At 41.7% G+C, this 23,347-nt stretch overlaps 1 protein-coding gene across 2 annotated transcripts in view; it reads left to right on the forward strand.

Moving 5' to 3' along the window:
* The window catches only part of LOC121847592 (zinc finger protein 250-like), a 31,316-nt gene extending 9,794 nt beyond the window's left edge, over positions 1-21,522 (forward strand). The window contains exons 2-3 of one of the 2 annotated variants that reach the window (XM_042329439.1): positions 487-515; positions 20,967-21,522. In XM_042329439.1, coding sequence (XP_042185373.1) covers positions 487-515; positions 20,967-21,170 — 233 coding nt within the window. In that variant the 3' untranslated portion in view covers positions 21,171-21,522. Of the gene's footprint in view, positions 1-486; positions 1,406-20,966 lie in introns of those variants that run through there. The other variant, XM_042329438.1, reaches the window with a different exon arrangement.
* The last annotated feature ends 1,825 nt before the right edge of the window (positions 21,523-23,347 follow it).

Consider the following 23,347-nt stretch of genomic DNA (forward strand, 5'->3'; position numbering starts at 1 on the left):
ATCTACCAATAGTTGCCCTTCTTTGCTAAGCTTTGGAAAACCTCCCTGGTCTTTGTGGTTGAATCTGTGCTTTAAATTCACTGCTCGACTGAGGGACCTTACAGATAATTGTATGTGTGGGGTACAGAGATGAGGTAGTCATTAAAGAATCATGTTAAACACTATTACTAATGCACAAAGGGAGTCCATGCAACTTATTATGTGACTTGTGAAGCACATCTTTACTCCTGAACCTATTTAGTTTTGCCGTAACAAAGGGGTTGAATACTTATCGACTCAAGATATTTCAGCTTTTCAATTCTAATTAATTTGTTTAAAAACATCCACTTTGACATTATGGGGTATTGTGTGTAGGCCACACAAAATCTCAATTAATCAATTTTAAATTCCGGCTGTAACACAACAAAATTTGGGGGGAAAGAAGGGGTGTGAATACTTTCTGAAGCCACTTCAGATAACCTCTGCTCCTCCTCTCCTTCCCTCCAGACTCCCTGCAGCTCTCTGTCTCTGAAGAGGAGGTTCCCCCTGAGCAGCAGCACTGTGAGCAGGAGTGGAGCCCCAGCCTGGGGCAGGAGGACCCAGAGCCCACACTGATTATAGATGAAGAGGAGGAAGTCAGGACCAGTCAGGAGGAAGAGCAGTTTCAAGGTCTGGAGCCTGATATAGAGTTCATATTCACTCCTTCCTGTGTGAAAAGTGAATGTGATCAGGAGGACCCACTTTGGTCCTTGACTCTTCCCCAAACCCAGACTGTGGAGAACAGAGAGAGTCACTCTAAACCAGTGGATCTCAAACCTTTTGGGACTGTGACCCACATTAAGGGTCTCTACATTCCCTGTGACCTTCCAGATAATCAGAACAATGCCTCCAGCCACAGCTCAGCCGTAAGCAGCGACCTAGTAGGGCTTGACATCAGACCACCATTTGATCCCAACGCACCAATGGGGGAACCCTGCATCTGCCCCTTTTGTGGCAAGACCTTCAAACAAAAAGGAAATCTATCCATGCACATGAAGATTCACACAGGAGAGAAACCGTTTAGCTGTGGTGACTGCGGGAAACGCTTCAATCGCAAGGAGCACTTAACCAGACATATACGCATTCACAGAGGAGAGAAACCATTCAGCTGTCATTTTTGCTGTAAAAGCTTCAATCAGAAAGGGGACCTAAGGAGACACATACTGACTCACACAGGAGAGAAACCATTTAGCTGTGGTGACTGTGGGAAAGGCTTCATTCGCAAGGAGCATCTAATTGCACATATACGGACTCACACAGGAGAAGTGTCGGTCTCAAGCAGAACCTAACCATGCAGAAACTGGCAAATAGATCTCTGATGGATTTACTGTCATAAAAACATTGTATGTAAATAAAGTTTGATTTGAATGATGAGGTAATGATCAAACTAGGGGTGCACCGATATGACATTTTTTGGCCGATACCGATAACCAATATTACAATTTTTTTGCGGACTTTTAAGCATTCTAGTACAGTTAAAGAGTTAACACACACACACATGGACTCAGTGGTCTAAGGCACTGCATCTCTGTGCAAGAGGCGTCACTACAGTCCCCGGTTCGAATCCAGGTTGTGTCACATCCGGCCGTGATTGGGAGTCCCATAGAGCGGTGCACATTTGGCCCAGCGTCGTCCGGGTTTGGCCCGGGGTCGGGCCGTCATTGTGAATAACAATTTGTTCTTAACTGACTTGCCTAGTTAAATAAAGGTGACAACACACACACACACACACCACACTGACCAAAAAAGTTATTTTGTTGGCATTTACGTAGGTACATTTCCGTACGTCCCCATTACCAGTAAAATGCTATGCTGTTTCGTTCATTTGTTCAGTAGTTTCATTCTCAACCAGCTTTTCCTCATACATGTATTGTGTATTATCATGTATACATGATTATGAGAATGACACGACTGAAGTGTAGTTTCAGTTGTCTTGTCTGTCCGTGGCCTCTCTTCCTCGGTGCGCAATGTCACTGTGTCTGTTTCCATCTTGTCCAGCTGTGTATGTTACATTTCACGTAAAACCTGTTTCTTGTCTGCACCGAGGTAGCGGTCCTTGTACCTACACATCCAGCATGGTGGCAACACAGTAAAGAGGTTCAGAGAGAATGCCACCGAATCCATTGTTCACAGCCTCTACTAGAGTACTTTTCCAAATTTTAACCCCACGGTCTGTGTTGGCAGTTTTGTTGAGCAGGCATTTCAATACCATAACAGAGGGTATCACGTCTGCTGCAGACGCAGTTGATGAGCTTATTTCTCCAGTCAGTTGTTTCGAATAGAGCTAGAAGTGTGTTCATGTTTCCAACATGTTTTCAAATGCCATTGAAATGGCAGCAGCGGAGTGACAACCAGCTCATTCTTTAAGCAATACGGCTTTCCTCAGTACGGAATCCTCATCGACTCACTGTGCTGTCAGACTCAGCATGCTCATGGGACTGAGATCGCTGGTCCAAATGTCAGTCGTGAAGTTAATAGCAGTGACGCCCATAGCAAGTAGCTCATAGATGTACGTTTCACAAAACTGTAACTTCGGGAAGGGCAACATCTGAAAGATGGCGAATACCGGGGCTCAACCAGTCGATGAAAAGCCAACATCAACCACGACAGAGAACAGTTGATTGTCAAGGGCATTGAATTCCATTATCTTGGCGTTAATGGATTTCACCTTTTGAGTTGTCTCGCTGAAATGTTCTTACTCTTTCAAATGACTGCTGGACTTGAACTTGTTTAGTTGTTGGAAGTGTAGCGCTTAGTATTTTTCTGCGTTTGTTCTGTGTAGCGCTGTATTTTTTTCGTGGTGTCATATCAGCTACCTATGTTATATTAGGTATTCACGTCAGCTTGGACATCGGTTTTACACATCGGCGATAAACTAGACATCGGGCCTTTTTAGCTCATATTGTCCAGTTCCGATATGCTCACCGATATATCGTGCATCCCTAGATCAAACAGCACAGAGTATTGTAGGAAATTCACAGTTCTGCTGTACAAAGTCTGTAGAATTTATCCCTTCATTAGAAACAGGAATATCTGGTTGTTGGATTTGGAATGTATTTAAGGTGATGACATAATGGTCAGGATGTAGTAATTTAGACATTCAATTAAATAAATTCCATTTGTCCAAGAGTATTTCTCAAAAATTCATAAAATAATTGATTATCTCAGACCATCCTTTACTTATGATAACCACTGTTTGTCTACATGTAGTTATTGTTTCCCTTTCCTACTGGTCTGTAGGCTGCCTTGCACAGTAGTAAACTCCCATCCAGCTGGGGGCGCTATTTTGCGTTTCTGGGCTCGTCACCCACCGACTTGAACCAAGAAGTTTTCTATAATTCATTGACCAAAATACGGCTTGTGTGGAGTAAATAAAGACCCACTGACTAACTAGTAGGCAACCCAACTCTCATTCGACGAAAAATGTCTAAACCGACAATTGTTGTGTGTGTTTTTAAATGAGCGTTTATCGGCGGCTGCTGTGGAGATTTTCGGGGCAGTTGAGAAAACGGTAGTGGAGTACCAGGAGGAGAATGATCGGCTACGGAGACTGCTGCGGAGGACACCAGAGATACAACTATGTGGAATAGGTTCGTATGTAGATACTGATAGCTAGCTTCAGTTCTACTCAATAAACTGTTTAGGCAAACAGTGATCACCATTTTTTAAAGAAGAGTAAATTCACCATACATGTTTAAAAAGTTGTCTGTCACAAAAACCTTTGTCTTTCTGACTTCAATACATTTCATTGTAGACATTGAATCTTATTTTTATTTAGTTGAGGAAATGTTGTCTAAGTATAAAACGGTCTATCTAAAAACAAATTATCCTTGAGGTTTCCAAAACCCTACAGCCATCAACACTCAACTTAATTATCATCCAAAATAACTTTATAAATACAAAAGATTCGAGCCAACGTTTTAATTCCCTCTCTTTTTCCCATTAGCTCAGAAAGTGACATAAGTTCAGGACAGGGTTGCCAGGTCAAGTAAACATTTATAGGCCAATGACGACAGAAAACCCGTCCAAAAGGCCTGCAAACTAGCCTCAATTATTTTTCACATAACATTGTCGAGACAAATAAGAAGGAATATCGTAGTAAATGCAACATTCGGTTTTCCTCAAAATAATTATTGGGAGCTGTGTCATGACGTAATAAAGGAATTTGAATGTGGCAAGAGAAAGGATAAGTCGCCCTTATTAAACTCGTCAGATCATTTTCCATCAATGGATGTCGACTTGTTCTGACTGTTATGATGAAGCAATAAGGCCCTAGGAGGTGTGGTATATGGTCAATATACCACGGCTAAGGGCTGTTCTTATGCATGACGTAACACGGAGTGCCTGGATACACCACCTAGCCGTGGTATATTGTCCATATACCACAAACCCCGGGGGTGCCTTATTGCTATTATAAACTGGTTACCAACGTGATTAGAACAGTAAAAAGTTTCTTTTTTTTTTGTTGTCAATTTATGGTCTAACATAAACCAGGTGGTTCGAGCCCTGAATGCTGATTGGCTGACAGCCTTGGTATATCAGACCATATACCACGGGTATATGGGACTCAACCCCAGTTCTCTTTGTGTTCAGTGACAGTGCCAATACATTTTGTTTTGTTTTCTGCTCATAACGCACCGTGGCCGTTAGAAGAGTGTGAAATTACAAGTTATTACATCTGATGGGTTCTGACTTCTAAACTTGAAAATATGAAATATCCTTATTCATGTTACATTCTGTCAGAATATGTTATTGTTAGACATCAGGGATCCTATGGGAAGGAGAAGGGCCACAGTCTGGTACAAGTCAACAGGACAGCCGTGAGTTGGGAAGGGGTGAGGAATTTGGGGCCTGAGGTCAGGTCAGATGAAGTGAGGAAGAACAGATGTCACTAAAGGTCCGTCTAGCGTCAGATGTGTAAGGAGGAGACTCAGCAGAGGAGAAAGGGTTAAATACCAGTACTTGTGTGAATATGTCTTAGTCTTATGCAGCTGTGTGACCCAGTGGGTGAATAAACTTGGTTTGAGTTTTAATAATCGTCCGTGAGTTTTTACTCTTTATTTACAACTGAACAGATCATTAGATTGATACACGTGAGTTCACACACACACACACCTGCACGCATACAAACCCAAAGCGCCCGTCTCTACCTATGTATGTAACCACGGTTCCTCCTCAAAATAATCGGTGGCACATTTTCCAGGTCATAATACTTATAATATTATGGTTATTAGGTGCTAAAAGAGCAAGGATTTCCTTGTTACTAAAGCCAATTCTAAAGTATAGTTTCACCAAGTCATGTACTCAGGCATTTCAATGGTGGCACGCCCAGCAATAGGGAGCCAGGCAGACATGCATTTAACCAAATCCCTTCTTTAAATAGAACTGCAACTTTTCTCGAAATATTGCCCCTTTATTCTCCAAATATTGCCCCTTTTATTCTCCAAATATTGCCCATTTTATTCTCCAAATATTGCCCCTTTTATTCTCCAAATATTGCCCTTTTATTCTCCAAATATTGCCCCTTTTATTCTCCAAATATTGCCCCTTTTATTCTCCAAATATTGCCCCTTTTATTCTCCAAATATTGCCCCTTTTATTCTCCAAATATTGTCCTTTTATTCTCCAAATATTGCCCTTTTATTCTCCAAATATTGCCCCTTTTATTCTCCAAATATTGCCCCTTTTATTCTCCAAATATTGCCCCTTTATTCTCCAAATATTGCCCCTTTATTCTCCAAATATTGCCCCTTTTATTGTCCAAATATTGCCCCTTTTATTGTCCAAATATTGCCCCTTTTATTGTCCAAATATTGCCCCTTTTATTGTCCAAATATTGCCCCTTTTATTCTCCAAATATTGCCCCTTTTATTCTCCAAATATTGCCCCTTTTATTCTCCAAATATTGCCCCTTTTATTCTCCAAATATTGCCCCTTTATTCTCCAAATATTGCCCCTTTATTCTCCAAATATTGCCCCTTTTATTCTCCAAATATTGCCACTTTTTTAAGTACTAGCATGCAAAAAAATAATCAAAGTACCACCACCCCTTGCAGTTTTTTTCTTTTTCTTCTTCACTTGGCCCTAAAACTCTTCTGTAAAAATCTATCAAAATCCTCTCCAATCCTACTTCCATGTTCTGGTCAAATAATTTTTCAAAACTGGTTCTAATGGGTGATGAACCTGGAAACGCACAACAGCGCCACCAGCTGGATGAGGGTTTCTATTGTAATAAGGCAGCCTTACAGACCAGTAGTAAAGGGAAACGATGACTGTGTGTAGAGAAAACAGTGGCAAGGTTGAGCGGATTACTTTAACAATTGAATCTGTTGTTGATTACAGTTGTATGAAAAATAAAGTAATCAGTAACAATCCTTTGGTTTCCTCAAAAATGAGTAACGTAATCCAATTGTTTTTGGAATACTTTCACTTCTAACACAAAGGCATTAAAAGCCACTAATTATTTCATTTAGTAACATGACTATTTCCTATTTAGGGAGTAGTGTGAAAGCATACAGATCCTATAGTTTACATGTTCCATATTCTGCGTGTGATAGCATACACAGGCTACTTCCTAACATTTTCAGTTGGTAGCACAAGCCTATGATTTGGTTGCACCCAAATGTTCAGAAAGATTTCACACCCCTTGACTTTAAAAAAAAACGTTTAGGTATGTTAATAAGCACCACTGTGCTTCTACACCTGCATTGCTTGCTGTTTGGGGTTCTAGGCTGGGTTTCTGTACAGCACTTTGATATATCAGCTGATGTACGAAGGGCTTTATAAATAAGTTTGATTTGATGTTACAGCCTGAATTGAAATGGGTTCAATGCTTTCCCTACACACACACTACCCCATAATGTCAAAGTGGAATTATGTTTTTCAAAATGTAATACATTTAATAAAAATGTTAAACTGAAATGTCTTTAGTCAATAAGTATTCAAATGTTGTTGTTTTTTATGGCAACCTAAATACTGTAAGACCAGGAGTAAAAATGTGCGAAGCAAGTTACATGATAAGTTGCATGGACTCACTCTGTGTGCAATAAGTGTTTCGACATGATTTTTGAATGGCTACCTCATCTCTGTAGCCCACACATACAATTATCTATAACGTCCCTCAGTCGAGCAGTGAATTTCAAACACAAATTCGACCACAAAGACCAGGAAGGTTTTCCAATGCCTCGCAAAAAAGGGCATCTATTGGTAGATGGGTAAAAAAAACACAAAAAACAAACAATGAAAGTCCCTTTGAGCATGGTGCAGTTATTAACCCAACCCCTCTGAATCAGAGAGGTGCGGTGAGCAACCTTAACATCCACGTCTTCGGCGCCCGGGAACCGTGGGTTAACTTTCTTGTTCAGGGGAACAGTGGGTTAACTGCCTTGTTCAGGGGAACAGTGGGTTAACTGCCTTGTTCAGGGGAACACTGGGTTAACTGCCTTGTTCAGAGGCACAGTGGGTTAACTGCCTTGTTCATGGGCAGAATTTAAGGGGTGTACATCAAAGTATCTTGAGTTACGCATTTCTGCTTGGACATGTTAGCTTAAACATTTAGTTCTTTAATCATTTTAGTAGTTTTAGTACACTTAGAATGAAGCACGTTGAGTTGGTTTATGTAAGATCATTACAGTGCCTTCATAAAAGTATTCACACCCCTTTACGTTTTTCCACATTTTGTTGTTACACAAAGTAGGATTAAAATCGATTACTTTTTTTTTTTGTCAACGATCTTCACAAAATACTCTAATGTCAAAGTGGAAGAAATTTTCAAAAATGTGTGTAAAAGAAAATACTAATATATCTTGATTTGAAGTATTTACCCACCCGAGTCAATACATGTTAGAATCACCTTTGGCGGTTTTTAAAGCTGTGTGTCTTTCTGGGTAAGTCTCTAAGAGTCATTACAGCTGTGTGTCTTTCTGGGTAAGTCTCTAAGAGCTTTGCACACCTGGATTGTACAGTATTTTCACTTTACTCTTAAAAATGATTAAAGTTCTGTCAAATTGGTTGTTATTCATTGCTAGACAGCCATTTTCAAGTCTTACCATAGATTTTCAAGCCAATTTATGTCCAAACTGTAATTAGGCCACTCGGGAGAGTTTGCCATGTGTTTTAGGTTATTGTCCTGCTGAAAGGTGAATTTGTATCCCAGTGTCTGTAGGAAAGCAGATTGAACCAGGTTGTCCTCTAGGATTTTGCCTGTGCTTAACACTATTCAGTTTCTTTTTATCATAAAAAACTCCCTGGTCCTTGCCGATGACAAGCATACCCATAACACGATGCAGCCACAAACATGCTTGAAAATATGAAGAGTGGTACTCTGAGATGTATTTCGTTGGATTTGCCCCAAACATAACACTTTGTATTCAGGACATAAAGTTAATTTCTTTGCCACATTTTTTTGCAGTATTAGTTTAGTTTTGCAAACAGGATGCATGTTCTGGAATATTTTAATTCCGTAGAGGCATCCTTCTTTTCACTCTGTCAATTAGTTTAAGTATTGTGGATTAACTACAATGTTGTTGATCCATCCTCAGTTTTCTCCTATTATCTCCTATAGTTTTCTCCTATTTCTCCCATTACACTCTGTAGCTGTTTTAAAGTCACCATGGGCCTCATGGTGAAATACCTGAGCGGTTTCCTTCCTCTCTGGCTACTGAGTTGGTAAAGACACCTGTATCTTTGTAGTGACTGGGTGTATTGATACACCATCCAAAGTGTAATTAAATGCGGAAGACACATTTCAGTTGAATGCATTCAGTTGTACAACTGACTAGGTATCCCCCTCTCCCTTTAACCAGTGATTGTCATACCTTTTGAATGTTAGGCCTACAAGTCAAAATAGGGTTCCAGAATGTACAGCTTTTTTTCTTTAATAGATTAAGTTGCCTACATCTTTTTGGGGGGCACTAGTATCACATAAGATCATTCATGTGGGACTAATTCACCAGCTGAGGAAGTGGTTAGTTCACCAACTCTAAATATAGTCTAATGAGGCTATTGCTGATAGTTAGTTTTGCCATGTAATTGATAGGCCTAACAGTAAGCCTAAATGTACTGTACAGGCCTAGCAGTAAGCCTACATGTACTGTACAAGCCTAGCAGTAAGCCTACATGTACTGTACAGGCCGAACAGTAGGCCTAAATGTACTGTACAGGCCGAACAGTAGGCCTAAATGTACTGTACAGGCCTAGCAGTAAGCCTACATGTACTGTACAGGCCTAGCAGTAAGCCTAAATGTACTGTACAGGCCTAACAGTAAGCCTAAATGTACTGTACAGGCCTAACAGTAAGCCTAAATGTACTGTACAGACCTAACAGTAAGCCTAAATGTACTGTACAGGCCTACCAGTAAGCCTAAATGTACTGTACAGGCCTAACAGTAAGCCTAAATGTACTGTACAGGCCTAACAGTAGGCCTAAATGTACTGTACAGGCCTAACAGTAGGCCTAAATGTACTGCACAGGCCTAGCAGTAAGCCTAAATGTACTGTACAGGCCTAACAGTAGGCCTAAATGTACTGTACTGGCCTATGAACTCACTGTGAATGGCCGACTTGAGTGTCTTTTGCTCAATATAAGTGTTTAAAAATGTAAATGTTGACTTAAGAGAAAAGCTTGGGAACCTCTTTTCTGGCATTTGCTGTTTGAAATGTGAAACTCAGAAAGCATATTCTCTACTCGAGAGTGAAATTGCACTGCAAATAGGCTACAAAGCAGGAACGATATGGAGTCCAGATGACTGTCTGATTGACCAGTGGGCAAATGCTTTTGGAAGCCTTACCTATTCATTCAATCAACTGAAATACAAAAGAAGCCATCCATCTTTGATGGGTGATCAGCAGGACTCTAGAATATTGCCAAGATGAGATCATGTGAGAAGTCTTGAGCATTGCTGACAAAGTGTTATCGAATGCTCCTATTGACAGTGGCGATTTTAGCATGTAAATCTTGGTGGGGCAAAAATCAACATTGTTGATGCATGCATGCCAGCTACATGGGCCGTTCTTACAGTATTCTCCCTGTACATCAAGTCAGAACCGTAGGATAAATAAAGGGGGCATACAGTGCATTTGGAAAGTATTCAGACCCCTTTACTTTTTCCACATTTTGTTATGCATTACAGCCTTATTCTACAATTGATTTAAATCGTTTTTTCCCCCTCATCCATCTACACACAAAACTCACATTTTTGCAAATGTATAAATAAATAAACTGAAATATCACATTTACATAAGTATTCAGACTCTTTACTCAGTACATTGTTGAAGCACCTTTTCCCATTCTTCTCAGCAGATCCTCTCAAGCTCTGTCAGGTTGGATGGGGAGCATTGCTGCACAGCTATTTTCAGGTCTCTCCAAGGCTCTGGCTAGGCTACTCGAGGACATTCAGAGACTTGTCCCGAAGCTACTCCTGCGTTGTCTTGGCTGTGTGCTTAGGGTCGTTGTCCTGTTAGAAGGTGAACCGTCGCCCCAGTCTGAGGTCCTGAGCAGGTTTTCATCAAGGATCTCTCTGTACTAGTCTCCGTTCATCTTTCCCTCGATCCTGACTAGTCTCCCAGTCCCTGCTGCTGAAAAACATCCTGTGATGGAAATGTAATATTCATGACACACAAACTGTTTAATCTGTTTTTACTTAAGATAATTATCTATTGTTATATGTTAATATTTTTACTGATACAAACTTGTCTTGTGTGCCTTAGTCATAAATCTGAGCGTACAGATTTATGAGCCGCTTGAATGCAACCTCAGTATTTGACCTCCTGCATGCGACCTCAGTATGTGACCTGTATTTACGATCGGCAGGAATTTAGCTTTATGGGAAGTTCAGGGAGGAACAGAGTTGTGGCGATATCAACTATCTTGATCTGCACAGATGATCTAAAATACTTTTTACAACTCTGTTCCCTTGGGGCATGTTTCTGCACATCTGCCTGACTATTCTTAGTGATGGTTGGTTGCTTCATTCGTGCAAATCTTATGTTGTTTGAAAAAAATCTGTCGTCTCTTCCTGTAGAATTTCTGACAATTTGGTGACAGCGGGGGGATGGCTAACTCCGCTTGCTGATTGTTCCTGGGGAGACCGAGGTTAACTCCGCTTGCTGATTGTTCCCGGGGAGACCAAGGATAACTCCGCTTGCTGATTGTTCCCAGGGAGACCGAGGTTAACTGCGCGCACGGGCTGTGTTAGATGTGGCAGGGAGACCGAGGTTAACTGCGCGCACCACCACCCTACCTGGGCTGTGTTAGATGTGGCAGGGAGACCGAGGTTAACTGCGCGCACGGGCTGTGTTAGATGTGGCAGGGAGACCGAGGTTAACTGCGCGCACGGGCTGTGTTAGATGTGGCAGGGAGACCGAGGTTAACTGCGCTTGCTGATTGTTCCCAGGGAGACCGAGGATAACTGCGCGCACGGGCAGTGTTAGATGTGGCAGGGAGCCCCACACTCTGACTAAAAAGGAGCCGAAGGGGACTCACCTCGGAACTGGCAGGGAATGTCAGTGAGTGGATACGCCATTCTGAACAGACAAGATAAATTAAGGGTGAGACTGATTTTCTTATAAACATCATAGAAAATCCTGTTCTGGGAACAGGTTGTGCACATTAAGATCTTTCGTTGGAGCAAAAGATTCCCCCAGTTATAAACTTTCCTGGAGCAGTTATTTCTAGAATCTTTAATTAGGAACTCTGTTGAAACAGGGATATCTTTAATTAAAGGAGAAATTCTAGGGTGATCTCCAACTGGGATCTTTTTGTTAAAGCAGAAGTATCCTGGTCGGAGACAGGGGTTGTGTTTCTCTGTTGAAGCAGAAGTATCCTGGTCGGAGACAGGGGTTGTGTTTCTCTGTTGAAGCAGAAGTATCCTGGTCGGAGACAGGGGTTGTGTTTCTCTGTTGAAGCAGAAGTATCCTGGTCGGAGACAGGGGTTGTGTTTCTCTGTTGAAGCAGAAGTATCCTGGTCGGAGACAGGGGTTGTGTTTCTCTGTTGAAGCAGAAGTATCCTGGTCGGAGACAGGGGTTGTGTTTCTCTGTTGAAGCAGAGAAGCGGACATTGGATGAAATGATACGGTTACGAGTTATGTGATCCCAGGGCACAATCCTGAGATGGAAAAAAGAAAATATCCCTGCAGGTTAAAAAAAAAACATTGTAAAAGAAAACGAATTAATCAATTATTATTATTATTATTATTATTATTAAGCTATAAATGTAAACCCTACACGGAAATGTACATAGGAGAAACTACCATGTGGGTAAATTACATATAATAATTAAGAATGTTATTTTTTCCCCTTTTCTCTTTAAAAAAAAAAATATATATATATATATATATATTGAATTATGAGAAATTAAGACGTTCCTAATTAAACAATGTTATTTTGTGTGTCTGAGTGTGAATGTGTTTATAGTGGAGTTTCACAATGGGAGACAAAAGCAGTAAGGGAGAACCTTGCCTGCCAGATCTGTTGATTGGACTGTTGAAGGTCATGGCAGATGAGTAGGGTAGGGACATTCTGGAACAGGTAGCGTTCCGGCACAAAGCATCAGAATTTCCTTTAAAAAGGCACATTGAGTCACCACTGCCTATTGATATTAGATGAAGACAAGTAATCCAAAAATATAATCGGCTGTTTTTAAGAATGTAACTGTAAAACCGATTACACTTTTTAAAAATTTAATTTAAGTAATCCGGGTTGATTAGTTACTTTATTTTTGTAATTTGGATGAACTATTCCCCGTTACATGTAATCCGTTACTACCCAACCCTGAACAATGGTTATCATAAAAACAGGATGATCTGGGATAATAAATTCTTCATCAGGAGTCGACTGGATATCATTATTCAATACAAGATAAAATCAATACCATTAATAAGATGCATTAGGTCAACATTTATTATAAATACAGTAGGACAAATGGATGAAGATTTTTTCAGACATACATTTTTTTTTAAATGTATCAATAACATCAGTCAGATAATTCTCTCCACCCTGAGAGACATTCCAAAACAAACAGATAAAATACATATATTTTTTTAATGAAAACATCAACAGACTTTAGACAGGATCGGCAGGTAGCCTAGCTGTTAAGGGGGTTGGACCAGTAACCGAAAGGTCGCTGGTTCAAATCCCAGAGCCAACAAGGTGAAAAATCTGTTGAAATGCCCTTTGAGCAAGGCACTTAACCCTAATTGCTCCTGTAAGTCGTTCTGCATAAGAGTGTCTGCTAAATGACTAACATGTAATAGCAGAGGGGTCTACTACAAAGCAGAATCAAGGATTTAGCTATTGATCTTTGATAAGCAACCAGAAATAACTGGTTCATGGTTCACAGAAATTCTGGTTCATTTTAGAAAAAATCTAAATTTGTGTTTTTGTTTGTTTGTTGAATCAATTAGACCATGACCATTTCAAGATCTGTCTAAAAATATATATATATTTTTAAATGATAGAATATTTAGGCATGTTAGCTGGCGAACTCCTGCTTTGTAGTACATCCCTCAGATCTGTGAGATTCCCATAATACTGGGATGCTACTCTTAGAACCTCATCGTTCAAATTAAACTTTATTCGTAGAAAATGTTTCACAAAAGGTAAATCCATTCATTTATTTGAAAAACCACAGCATCAATAATCCAGAGTTGCTTTGTTTTTCTAAGTGTCCACATCCTGCCTTTTAAATTCCCATCTGCTAACCCACATATCCTCTTTGTCCTAACTAGATTTTAATCCTAATTTTCGTTGTTCTTGTTTTCATCCCGTTTTCTTTCTTTGTGGACGTTATTTACATGCTTCAGCAGATGAGCCTTACGAATGAATCTTTTACCACAGACTGAGCAGCCATGTTGTTTCTCTCCTGTGTGAGTCTGTCTGTGCCTACTTAGGTCCCCCTTCTGATTGAAGCTTTTCCCACAGTCACCACAGCTAAATGGTTTCTCTCCTGTGTGAGTCAGTATGTGTCTCCTTAGGTCCCCTTTCTGTCTGAAGTTTTTCCCGCAGTCACCACAGCTAAATGGTTTATCATCTGTGTGAGTCAGTTTGTGCCTCCCTAGGTCCCCTTTCTGACTAAAGCTTTTTCCACAGTCACCACAGCTAAATGGTTTCTCTCTTGTGTGAATCAGTTTATGCCTGGTTAGGTTATTCTTGAGACTGAAGCTTTTCCCACAGTCACCACAGCTAAATGGTTTCTCTCCTGTGTGAATCAGTTTATGCCTGGTTAGATTATTCTTGAGATTGAAGCTTTTCTCACAGTCACCACAGCTAAATGGTTTCACCCCAGTGTGAGTCAGTTCATATAAGTTTAGGGCACCCTTGTGACTGAAGCTTTTCTCACAGTCACCATGGCTTAAAGATTTCTCTCCTTGGTGAATCCTCATGTGCTTGGGCAGAACTCCTTTGTATTTGAAGATCTTGCCACAAACAGGGCAGGTGCAGGGTTTACCACCATGACAGAGTCGGACATGGGCCTTCAGTTTACAGGTGGAGTTGTAGCATTTATTGCAGAAGCGGCATTCACTGAGTCTCTTCTTGGTGAGAGTCATATGCCTCTGCAGATCAGCTTTCAGAGCAAACGTTTTACCACAGTCATGGCAGTGGTGAGTTTTTCTAGACGTGGTGCTGTGTTTGGAACAGTGTTCCTCCAATGGTGAGTTGAGATCCAATAGTGGACTGGGATCCAATGGTGAGCTGGGACCCAATAGTGGGCTGCTGTCAAGTCCTACTGGGTTGCTGATTACGGCTGAACTGTGGCTGGAGGCATTGTTTTGATTATCTGGAGGGTAACAGGGAATGTCAAGACCCTTAATGTGGGTCACAGTGCCAAAAGGTGTGAGATCCACTGGTTTAGTCACTCTCTCTGTTCTCCACAGTCTTGGTTTGAGGAAGAGTCAAGGACCAAAGTGGGTCCTCCAGATCACATTCACTTTTCACACAGGGAGGAGTGAAATCTAAATCTATGATATCAGGCTCCACCCCTTGAAGCTGCTCTTCCTCCTGATTGGTCCTGACTTCCTCCTGTTCCTCTTTAATCTGTTTGGTCTCTGGGTCCTTCTGTCCCAGACTGGGGCTCCACTCCTGCTCACAGTGCTGCTGCTCAGGGGGAACCTCCTCTTCAGAGACAGAGAGCTGCAGGGAGTCTGGAGGGAAGGAGAGAAGGAGCAGAGGTTACCTATACCAGAGAGGAAGAAGAGAAGCGAGAGGGTTTACTCCGCACAAAATCTTTCCACGTTAAGCAGATCATTAATTATTACTGAGTGGCTGCAGGATGTTTTCCAGATCTTTAGTCCCCTTCACTAAAAGATCTGGAGCTTCCCGAAGTTTCTTTGCCATTCACTATGTGTCTACTCTACTACATGTAGAGAACAGGCTGTTCTGGTGCTCGTTTAATAAAGGTAAATCAGTGTCAACAAGATAAAAGCATTGTACATAACAGAACCCAATTTATTAAAATAAAAAAATATCTTGAGGCCAAATAGTGCGCACCACTAGGCAAAATACACAGGTAGGCTATGCTACAGCTTTGAAAACACAATCTGCCCTAAAAATATATTCCCTCCATCATTCAACACAACACTGTAGGATACTTAAAAACAATACTGCATAACTCAGGAAGATCCAAAACGCATATCCCCATGAAATTGACTGAGATCAAAAGGTTACTATGCAGAATGATTCTGCATGGGATGTTTCACCAGTAAAACTTGGAAGAATTGTGATGCACGATTGAATGCGGTGTTGTTTTAGTCTTTTAAGTAATGTTATGCTATGCTATTATAGTCGGTTCTGTTATCTAGAATACTGTGATCATTATGCAAATCACAGCATCTCACTCTCCATTGAATAGAGGCGGTTGATTTTTCCAATATTCAAAGACGTATTCAAATAATGATATGTATCCACCAATCCAAAGAGAGGAATAGACAGCCTGACCATTCCGCTCTGTGGACAGCGAATCCAATTGTTAGGGCAGAGATATCTCATTATATCCAGTATTTCCAATAGTGTGTGATTGCAGCCCCCTCCGAGCATCCCGTTGGTTTCTTCATGAACCCCTCCCAGGATCCCGTTGGTTTCTTCATGAACGCCCCCCCCATCCCAGCATCCCGTTGGTTTCTTCATGAACGCCCCCATCCCAGCATCCCGTTGGTTTCTTCATGAACACCCCCCCTATCCCAGCATCCCGTTGGTTTCTTCATGAACGCCCCCAGCCCAGCATCCCGTTGGTTTCTACATGAACGCCGGCCCCGCCTGTCTTAGCTTAAACATTTTAAATTTACCAAAATATAATGCCCACATGCAGCAATGCCCCAAATTGCACCATTCTCAGTATCTCTGCCCATACAAAATTTAGAATCAATTTGAACCTTTAAGCCAGTTAAATCAGGACTAGATGAACTATAATTCTAAATCAATATTTGAAAACTAGAATCTATTTTTAAATTTCTCAATAAAATTTAAGAGAATAAGATACTTCAAGCATTGTGCTGTTTATGACTTCAAACCTATCAACTCCCAAGATTAGGCTGATGTAACCGATGTGAAATGGCTAGCTAATTAGCAGGGTGCGCGCTAATAGCATTTCAAACGTCACTCGCTCTGAGATTTGGAGTAGTTGTTCCCCTTGCAATGCAAGGGCCGCGGCTTTTGTGGAGTGATGGTTGTGGAGTGATGGGTAACGATGCTTCGAGGGTGGCTGTTGTCGATGTGTTCCTGGTTCGAGCCCAGGTAGGGGCGAGGAGAGGGACGGAAGCTATACTGTTACACTGGCAATACTAAAGCGGCTATAAGAACATCCAATAGTCAAATGTATATGAAATGCAAATGCTTTAGAGAGAAATAGTCCTATAATTTCTATAATAACCTCAACCTAAAACTTCTTACCTGGGAATATTGAAGACTCATGTTAAAAGGAACCACCAGCTTTCATATGTTCTCATGTTCTGAGCAAGAACTAAAACGTTAGCTCTCTTACATGGCAGATAATGCACTTACTTTCTTCTCCAACACTGTTTTTTCATTATTTAAACCAAATTGAACATGTTTCATTATTTATTTGAGGCTAAATTGATTTTATTGATGTATTATATTTAGTTAAAATAAAAGTGTTCATTCAGTATTGTTTTAATTGTCATTATTACAAATAAATAAATACATTTAAAAATAAATAATAGTCCAATTAATCAGTATCAGTGTTTTTTGGTCCTCCAATAATCGGTATCGGCATTGAAAAATCATAATCGGTCGACCTCTAGTGTAAAGTACTTCGGTAAAATACTACTTAAGTAATTTTTTGGGGTAAGTATTTATATTTTTGACAACTTTTACTTTTTACATCCCTAAATAAAATAATGTTATTTCTACTGCAAACATTTTCCCCGACACCCAAAATGACTCTGTTGTTTAGCAGAACAGGAAAACGGTCCAAAGCACATTAAGAGAAAATCCCTGATCATCCCAACAACATCTGATCTGGCGGACTCACTAAACACACACGCTTTGTTTGTAAATTATGTTGGGAGTGTGGCCCGGGCTATCCGTAAACTTTTCATACTTAAGTATATTTTAGCAATTACATGTCCTTGTGATACTTAAGACAAGTGTATTTAAAACCATATAATTTTAGACTTTAACTCAAGTAGTATTTTACTGGGTGACTTTTACTTGAGTCATTTTTAATTAAGGTATCTTTACTTTTACTCAAGTATGACAATTGGCTACTTTTTCCACAACTGATAAAACATAGCTATAGCTAGCTATCAGTATCTACATACGAACCTATTCCACATAGTTTTATCTCTGGTGTCCTCCGCAGCAGTCTCCGTAGCCGATCATTCTCCTCCTGGTACTCCACTACCGTTTTCTCAACTGCACCGAAAATCTCCACAGCAGCCGCCGTTAAACGCTCATTTAAAAACACACGCAACGACTGTAGTTTAGACATTTTCAGTCGAATTAGAGTTTGGTAGCCTATTTAGTTCAGTCAGTATGTATTTGTTAACTCCACACAAGGAATGCAAAATCAAAACAAACTCGTATCTAATCCAACTTCCATGTTCTAGTCAAGGAATTTGATAAAGTCCTTTGTTCAAATTGGTGACGAGCCCAGAAACACACAACAGCGCCCCCAGCTGGATGGGAGTTTACTGCTGTGTAAGGCAGCCTACAGACCAGTAGGAAAGGGAAACAATAACTACATGTAGACAAACAGAGGTTATCATAACTTATTAATCAGGAGTCGACAGTATATCATTACTCTATACAATATATAATCATGAATGAGCAGCATTAGGTCAGAATTGATGAGAAATACTCTTTGACAAATGAAAGGAGTCCTTTTCTGGAATTGTATTTGATATAAAGTATAAATTACTACATCCTGACCATTATGTCATCACCTTAAATACATTCCAAATCCAACAACCAGATATTCCTGTTTCTAATGAAGGGAAAAATTCTACAGACTTTGTACAGCAGACCATTGAATTTCCTACAATACTCTATGCTGCTTAATCATTACCTCATCATTCAAATCAAACTTTATTTACGTACAATGTTTTACGACAGTAAATCCATCATAGATCTATTTACCAGTTTATGCATGGTAAGATTCTGCTTGAGTCTGAAACTTATCCTGTGTCAGTCTTTATATGTGCAATTAGGTGCTCCTTGCAAATGAAGTTTTTAGCGCAGTCACCACAGCTAAATGGTTTCTCTCATGATGTACCTCCTTAAGTCCCCGTTCTGATTGAAGCTTTTAAAAGCAAAAATTACAGCTGAATGTTTTCTGTCCTCTGTGAATGCATATGCAGTATGTCTGGTTAGTTGCTCCTTGAGTTTGAAGCTTTTCTCACATTCACCACATTTAAATATGTTCCCTCCTGTTTGAATCCTCATGTGCCTGGACAGATTTCCTTTTTGTGTGTCACAAGAGGGGCAAGTGCAGGGTTCCCCCATTGGTGTGTTTGATACCAATGGTGGGCAGCTGTCAAGTCCAACTGTGTTACTACTTATACAGCTGAGCTGTGGCTGTAGGCATTGTTTTGATTGTCTGGAGGGTCAGAGGGAATTTCAAAACCCCTTAGGTGGGTCACAGTGCCAAAAGGTTTGAGATCTGCTGGTTTAGAGTCTCTCCCTCTGTTCTCCACAGTCTGGTTTTGGGGGAATAGTCAAGGACTAAAGTGGGTCCTCCAGATCACATTCATTTTTCACACAGGAAGGAGTGAATATAAGCTCTCTGATATCAGCCACCAGCCCTTGAAGCTGCTCTTCCTCCTGACTGGTCCTGACTTCCTCCTGTTTCTCTTTAATCTGTTTGGTATCTGGGTCCTCCTGCCCCAGACTGGAGCTCCACTCCTGCTCACAGTGCTGCTGCTCAGGGGGAACCTCCTCTTCAGGGACAGAGAGCTGCAGGGAGTCTGGAGGGGAGAGGAGGAGCAGAGGTTACCTATTTACCACATAATTAAATAGAACACTTCAATTATACATGTAAATGATAGATCTCTATGATCTACAGAGCCAAGTTGGCTTGAATCTCCAGCACCATAGATAAAGCTTGTGCCTGAGGTCAGGCAGAGGGTCCATTGACAAAGGATCTATTGACAATATGGTACAACAACTATTAACCAACCTTTACGTGGTGATACTTGGGAACCTTGCGGTTCCTAGTCCAACGCTCTAACCACTAGGCTAACCTGCCGCCCCAAGGTCAGGCAATCCAGAAAATGTCAAGAAATGTGAACGTTTCTTCAAGTGCAGTCGTAAAAACAGCGCTATGATGAAACTGGCTCCCATGAGGACCACCACAGGAAAGGAAGACCCAGAGTCACCTCTGCTGCAGAGTATAAATTAATTCGAGTTACCAGCCTCAGAAATTGTAGCCCAAATAAATGCTTCACGGAGTTCAAGTAGAAGACACATCTCAACATCAACTGTTCAGAGGAGACTGCGTGAATCAGGCCTTCATGGTCGAATTGCTGCAAAGAAACCACTACTAAATGACACCAATAAGAAGAAGATACTTGCTTGGGCCAAGAAACATGAGCAATGGACACTAGACTGGTAAGAATCTGTCCTTTGGTCTGATGAGTCCAAATTTGAGATTTGGTTCCAACCACCGTGTCTTTGTGAGATGCAGAGTAGGTGAACGGATGATCTCCACATGTGTGGTTTCCACCGTGAAGCGTGGATGAGGAGGTGTGATGGTGTAGGTGGTGACACTGTCAGTGATTTATTTAGAATTCAAGGCACTCATAACCAGCATGTCAAGGCACACTTAACCAGCATGGCTACCACAGCATTCTGCAGCGATACGCCATCTCATCTGGTTTGCACCTAGTGGGATTATCTTATCTTTTTCAACAGGACAATGACACAACACACCTCCAGGCTGTGTAAGGGCTATTTGACCAAGAAGGAGAGTGATGGAGTGCTGCTTCAGATGACCTGGCCTCCACAATCACCCGACCTCAATCCAATTGAGATGGTTTGGGATAAATTGAACCGCAGAGTGAAGGAAAAGCAGCCAACAAGTGCTCAGCATATGTGGGAGTTCCTTCAAGACTGTTGGAAAAGCATCCCTCTTGAAGCTGGTTTGGAGAATGCCAAGACTGTGCAAAGCTGTCATCAAGGCAAAGGGTGGCTACTTTGAAGAATCTAAAATCTAAAATATATTTTGATTTGTTTAACACTTTTTTGGTGACTACATGATTCCATGTAGTTATTCCATGTGTTATTTCATAGTTTTGATGTCTTCACTATTATTCTACAATGTAGAAAATAGTAAAAAATAAACAAAAACCCTTGAATGAGTTGGTGTGTCCAAACTTTTAACTGCTACTGTATAGACGGTGTTGAGTTTTCTCAGCGACTCTAAAGGCTGTATAACCCCTACACTCCTCTCCTTCTCTCCAGACTCTCCTTGCAGCTCCCCCTCGCCGTCTCTGAAGAGGAGGTTCCCCCTGAGCAGCAGCACTGTGAGCAGGAGTGGAGCCCCAGTCTGGGGCAGGAGGACTCAGAGCCCACACTGATTAAAGAGGAAGAGGCGGAACTCAAGACCAGTCAGGAGGAAGAGCAGCTTCAAGGGGTGGAGCCTCGGGGAAGGCACTTTGTGGCTAGGGAGCTGGTCTGGGTCTACAGCCCCCTAAGGAAATAAGGCAGATGCCCCAAGTTGGACAGTCACTGGGTGGGATCCTGCAGTGTCCTGGAGAGGGTAGGGGAGGTTGTTTACCGGGTGCAGCTTCCTCCCAGGGGGAGAAAGGTGACACTGCACCGGGACAGGTTAGCCCCATACAGAAGGGCCTCTTCTCCCCAAACCCCAGGAACCCCCACAATTCCCCTCTCTGGCAATGACATTCTCCAGGCACCCACCCCCAGGTGCCGCAGACAAGGCTCCAGAGAGCCCACTCCCCCTGTCTCCCCCCCTGTGTCACCGTGTGGTTCCCCAGAGCCACGGACTGTATTCCCCGTTCCCCCTTCCTTGTCACCCATATCCCTGCCTTCAACCCCTGGTTCCCAGAGGGGCACACTGCGACCATCAAGGCCACGCAGGCAAAGGAGACCTCCGGGTCGCTTCAGAGACTTTGTTCCCTCGGGGACGAGGGACTTTGTGGTGGGGGGGCTGTGTAGCGACCCGCACAGACAGCTGTGTGTTATGTGTTAGGTTAGTAGGTGGTTGTGTTGTACTTACCAGTACCCAGTATTCGCAGGTTCCGACATGCCAATCAACCTGCTATCTGCCAATCACAGGAATGTCTGGAATGTTCTGATGCCGGGTATCCTGGCGGTTGGCGGAGTGGCGTGGAGGGGGGTTGGGCAGGGGGATGGAGCATTGGAAGTTAAGACCAGGTTTAGCCTTTGTTCTCTCTTACATCTGGGCTTCACAGGAGAAGGTCACGATTGGCTTGTGGGTTATCTTTCATTTATTTGGCGTGGGCTACGGCCAAACAGTAGCCTGTGTAAAGTTGGTTTAATAAACCGTCAATTCGTAAACTCAATCCTCCGTCTGGACAATTGTTCCTTTATGATCTAGTCAGGTCATTACAATACATTATATGAAATACAATTCCAGAAAAAGACTCCTTGCATTTGTCCAAGAGTATTTCTCATCAATTCTGACCTGATGCTGCTCATTCGACCGACTCTCTTCTCTGTATATATCAATGATGTCGCTCTTGCTGCTGGTGAGTCTCTGATCCACCTTTACGCAGACGACACCATTCTGTATACTTCTGGCCCTTCTTTGGACACTGTGTTAACAACCCTCCAGACGAGCTTCAATGCCATACAACTCTCCTTCCGTGGCCTCCAGCTGCTCTTAAATACAAGTAAAACTAAAACACCCATGCTGCCAAACATACCCTCGTAAAACTGACCATCTTGCTGATCCTTGAATTTGGCAATGACATTTACAAAATAGCCTCCAACATCCTACTCAACAAATTGGATGCAGTCTATCACAGTGCCATCCGTTTTCTCACCAAAGCCCCATATCCTAACCATCACTGCGACCTGTACGCTCTCGTTGGCTGGCCCTCGCTTCATACCTGGAGCCAAACCCACTGGCTCCAGGTCATCTACAAGACCCTTCTAGGTAAAGTCCCGCCGTATCTGGTCACTATAGCTGCACCCACCAGTAGCACGCGTTCCAGCAGGTATATCTCACTTGTAACCCACAAGCCAATTCCTCCTTTGGCCGCCTCTCCTTCCAGTTCTCTGCTGCCAATGACTGGAACGAACTACAAAAATCTCTAAACCTGGAAACACTTATCTCCCTCACTAGCTTTAAGCACCAGCTGTCAGAGCAGCTCACAGATCACTGCACCTGTACACAGCCCATCTATAAATAGCCCAAACAACTCCCTCTTCCCCTACTGTATTTATTTATTTTGCTCCTTTGCACCCCAGTATTTCTACTTTGCACACTCATCTAATGTCAAATCTACCATTCCAGTGTTTTAATTGCTATATTGTATTTACTTTGCCACCATGGCCTATTTATTGCCTTTACCTCCCTTATCTCACCTCATTTGCTCACATTGTATATAGACTTATTTTTCTACTGTATTATTGACTGTATGTTTGTTTTACTCCATGTGTTGTTATATGTGTCAAACTGCTTTGCTTTATCTTGGCCAGGTCGCAGTTGTAAATGAGAACTTGTTCTCAACTTGCCTACCTGGTTAAATAAAGGTTAAATAAATAAAATAAAAATTAATGATATTGCTTTCATCTCGTATAGAGTAATGATAGACGGTTGACTCCTGACTAATAATTGATTATCTCAGACCATCCTTTACTTATGATAACCACTGTTCGTCTACATGTAGTTAT

The sequence above is a fragment of the Oncorhynchus tshawytscha genome, linkage group LG10, assembly GCF_018296145.1.
Source record: "Oncorhynchus tshawytscha isolate Ot180627B linkage group LG10, Otsh_v2.0, whole genome shotgun sequence".
In the NCBI taxonomy this organism is placed as follows: Eukaryota; Metazoa; Chordata; class Actinopteri; order Salmoniformes; family Salmonidae; genus Oncorhynchus; species Oncorhynchus tshawytscha.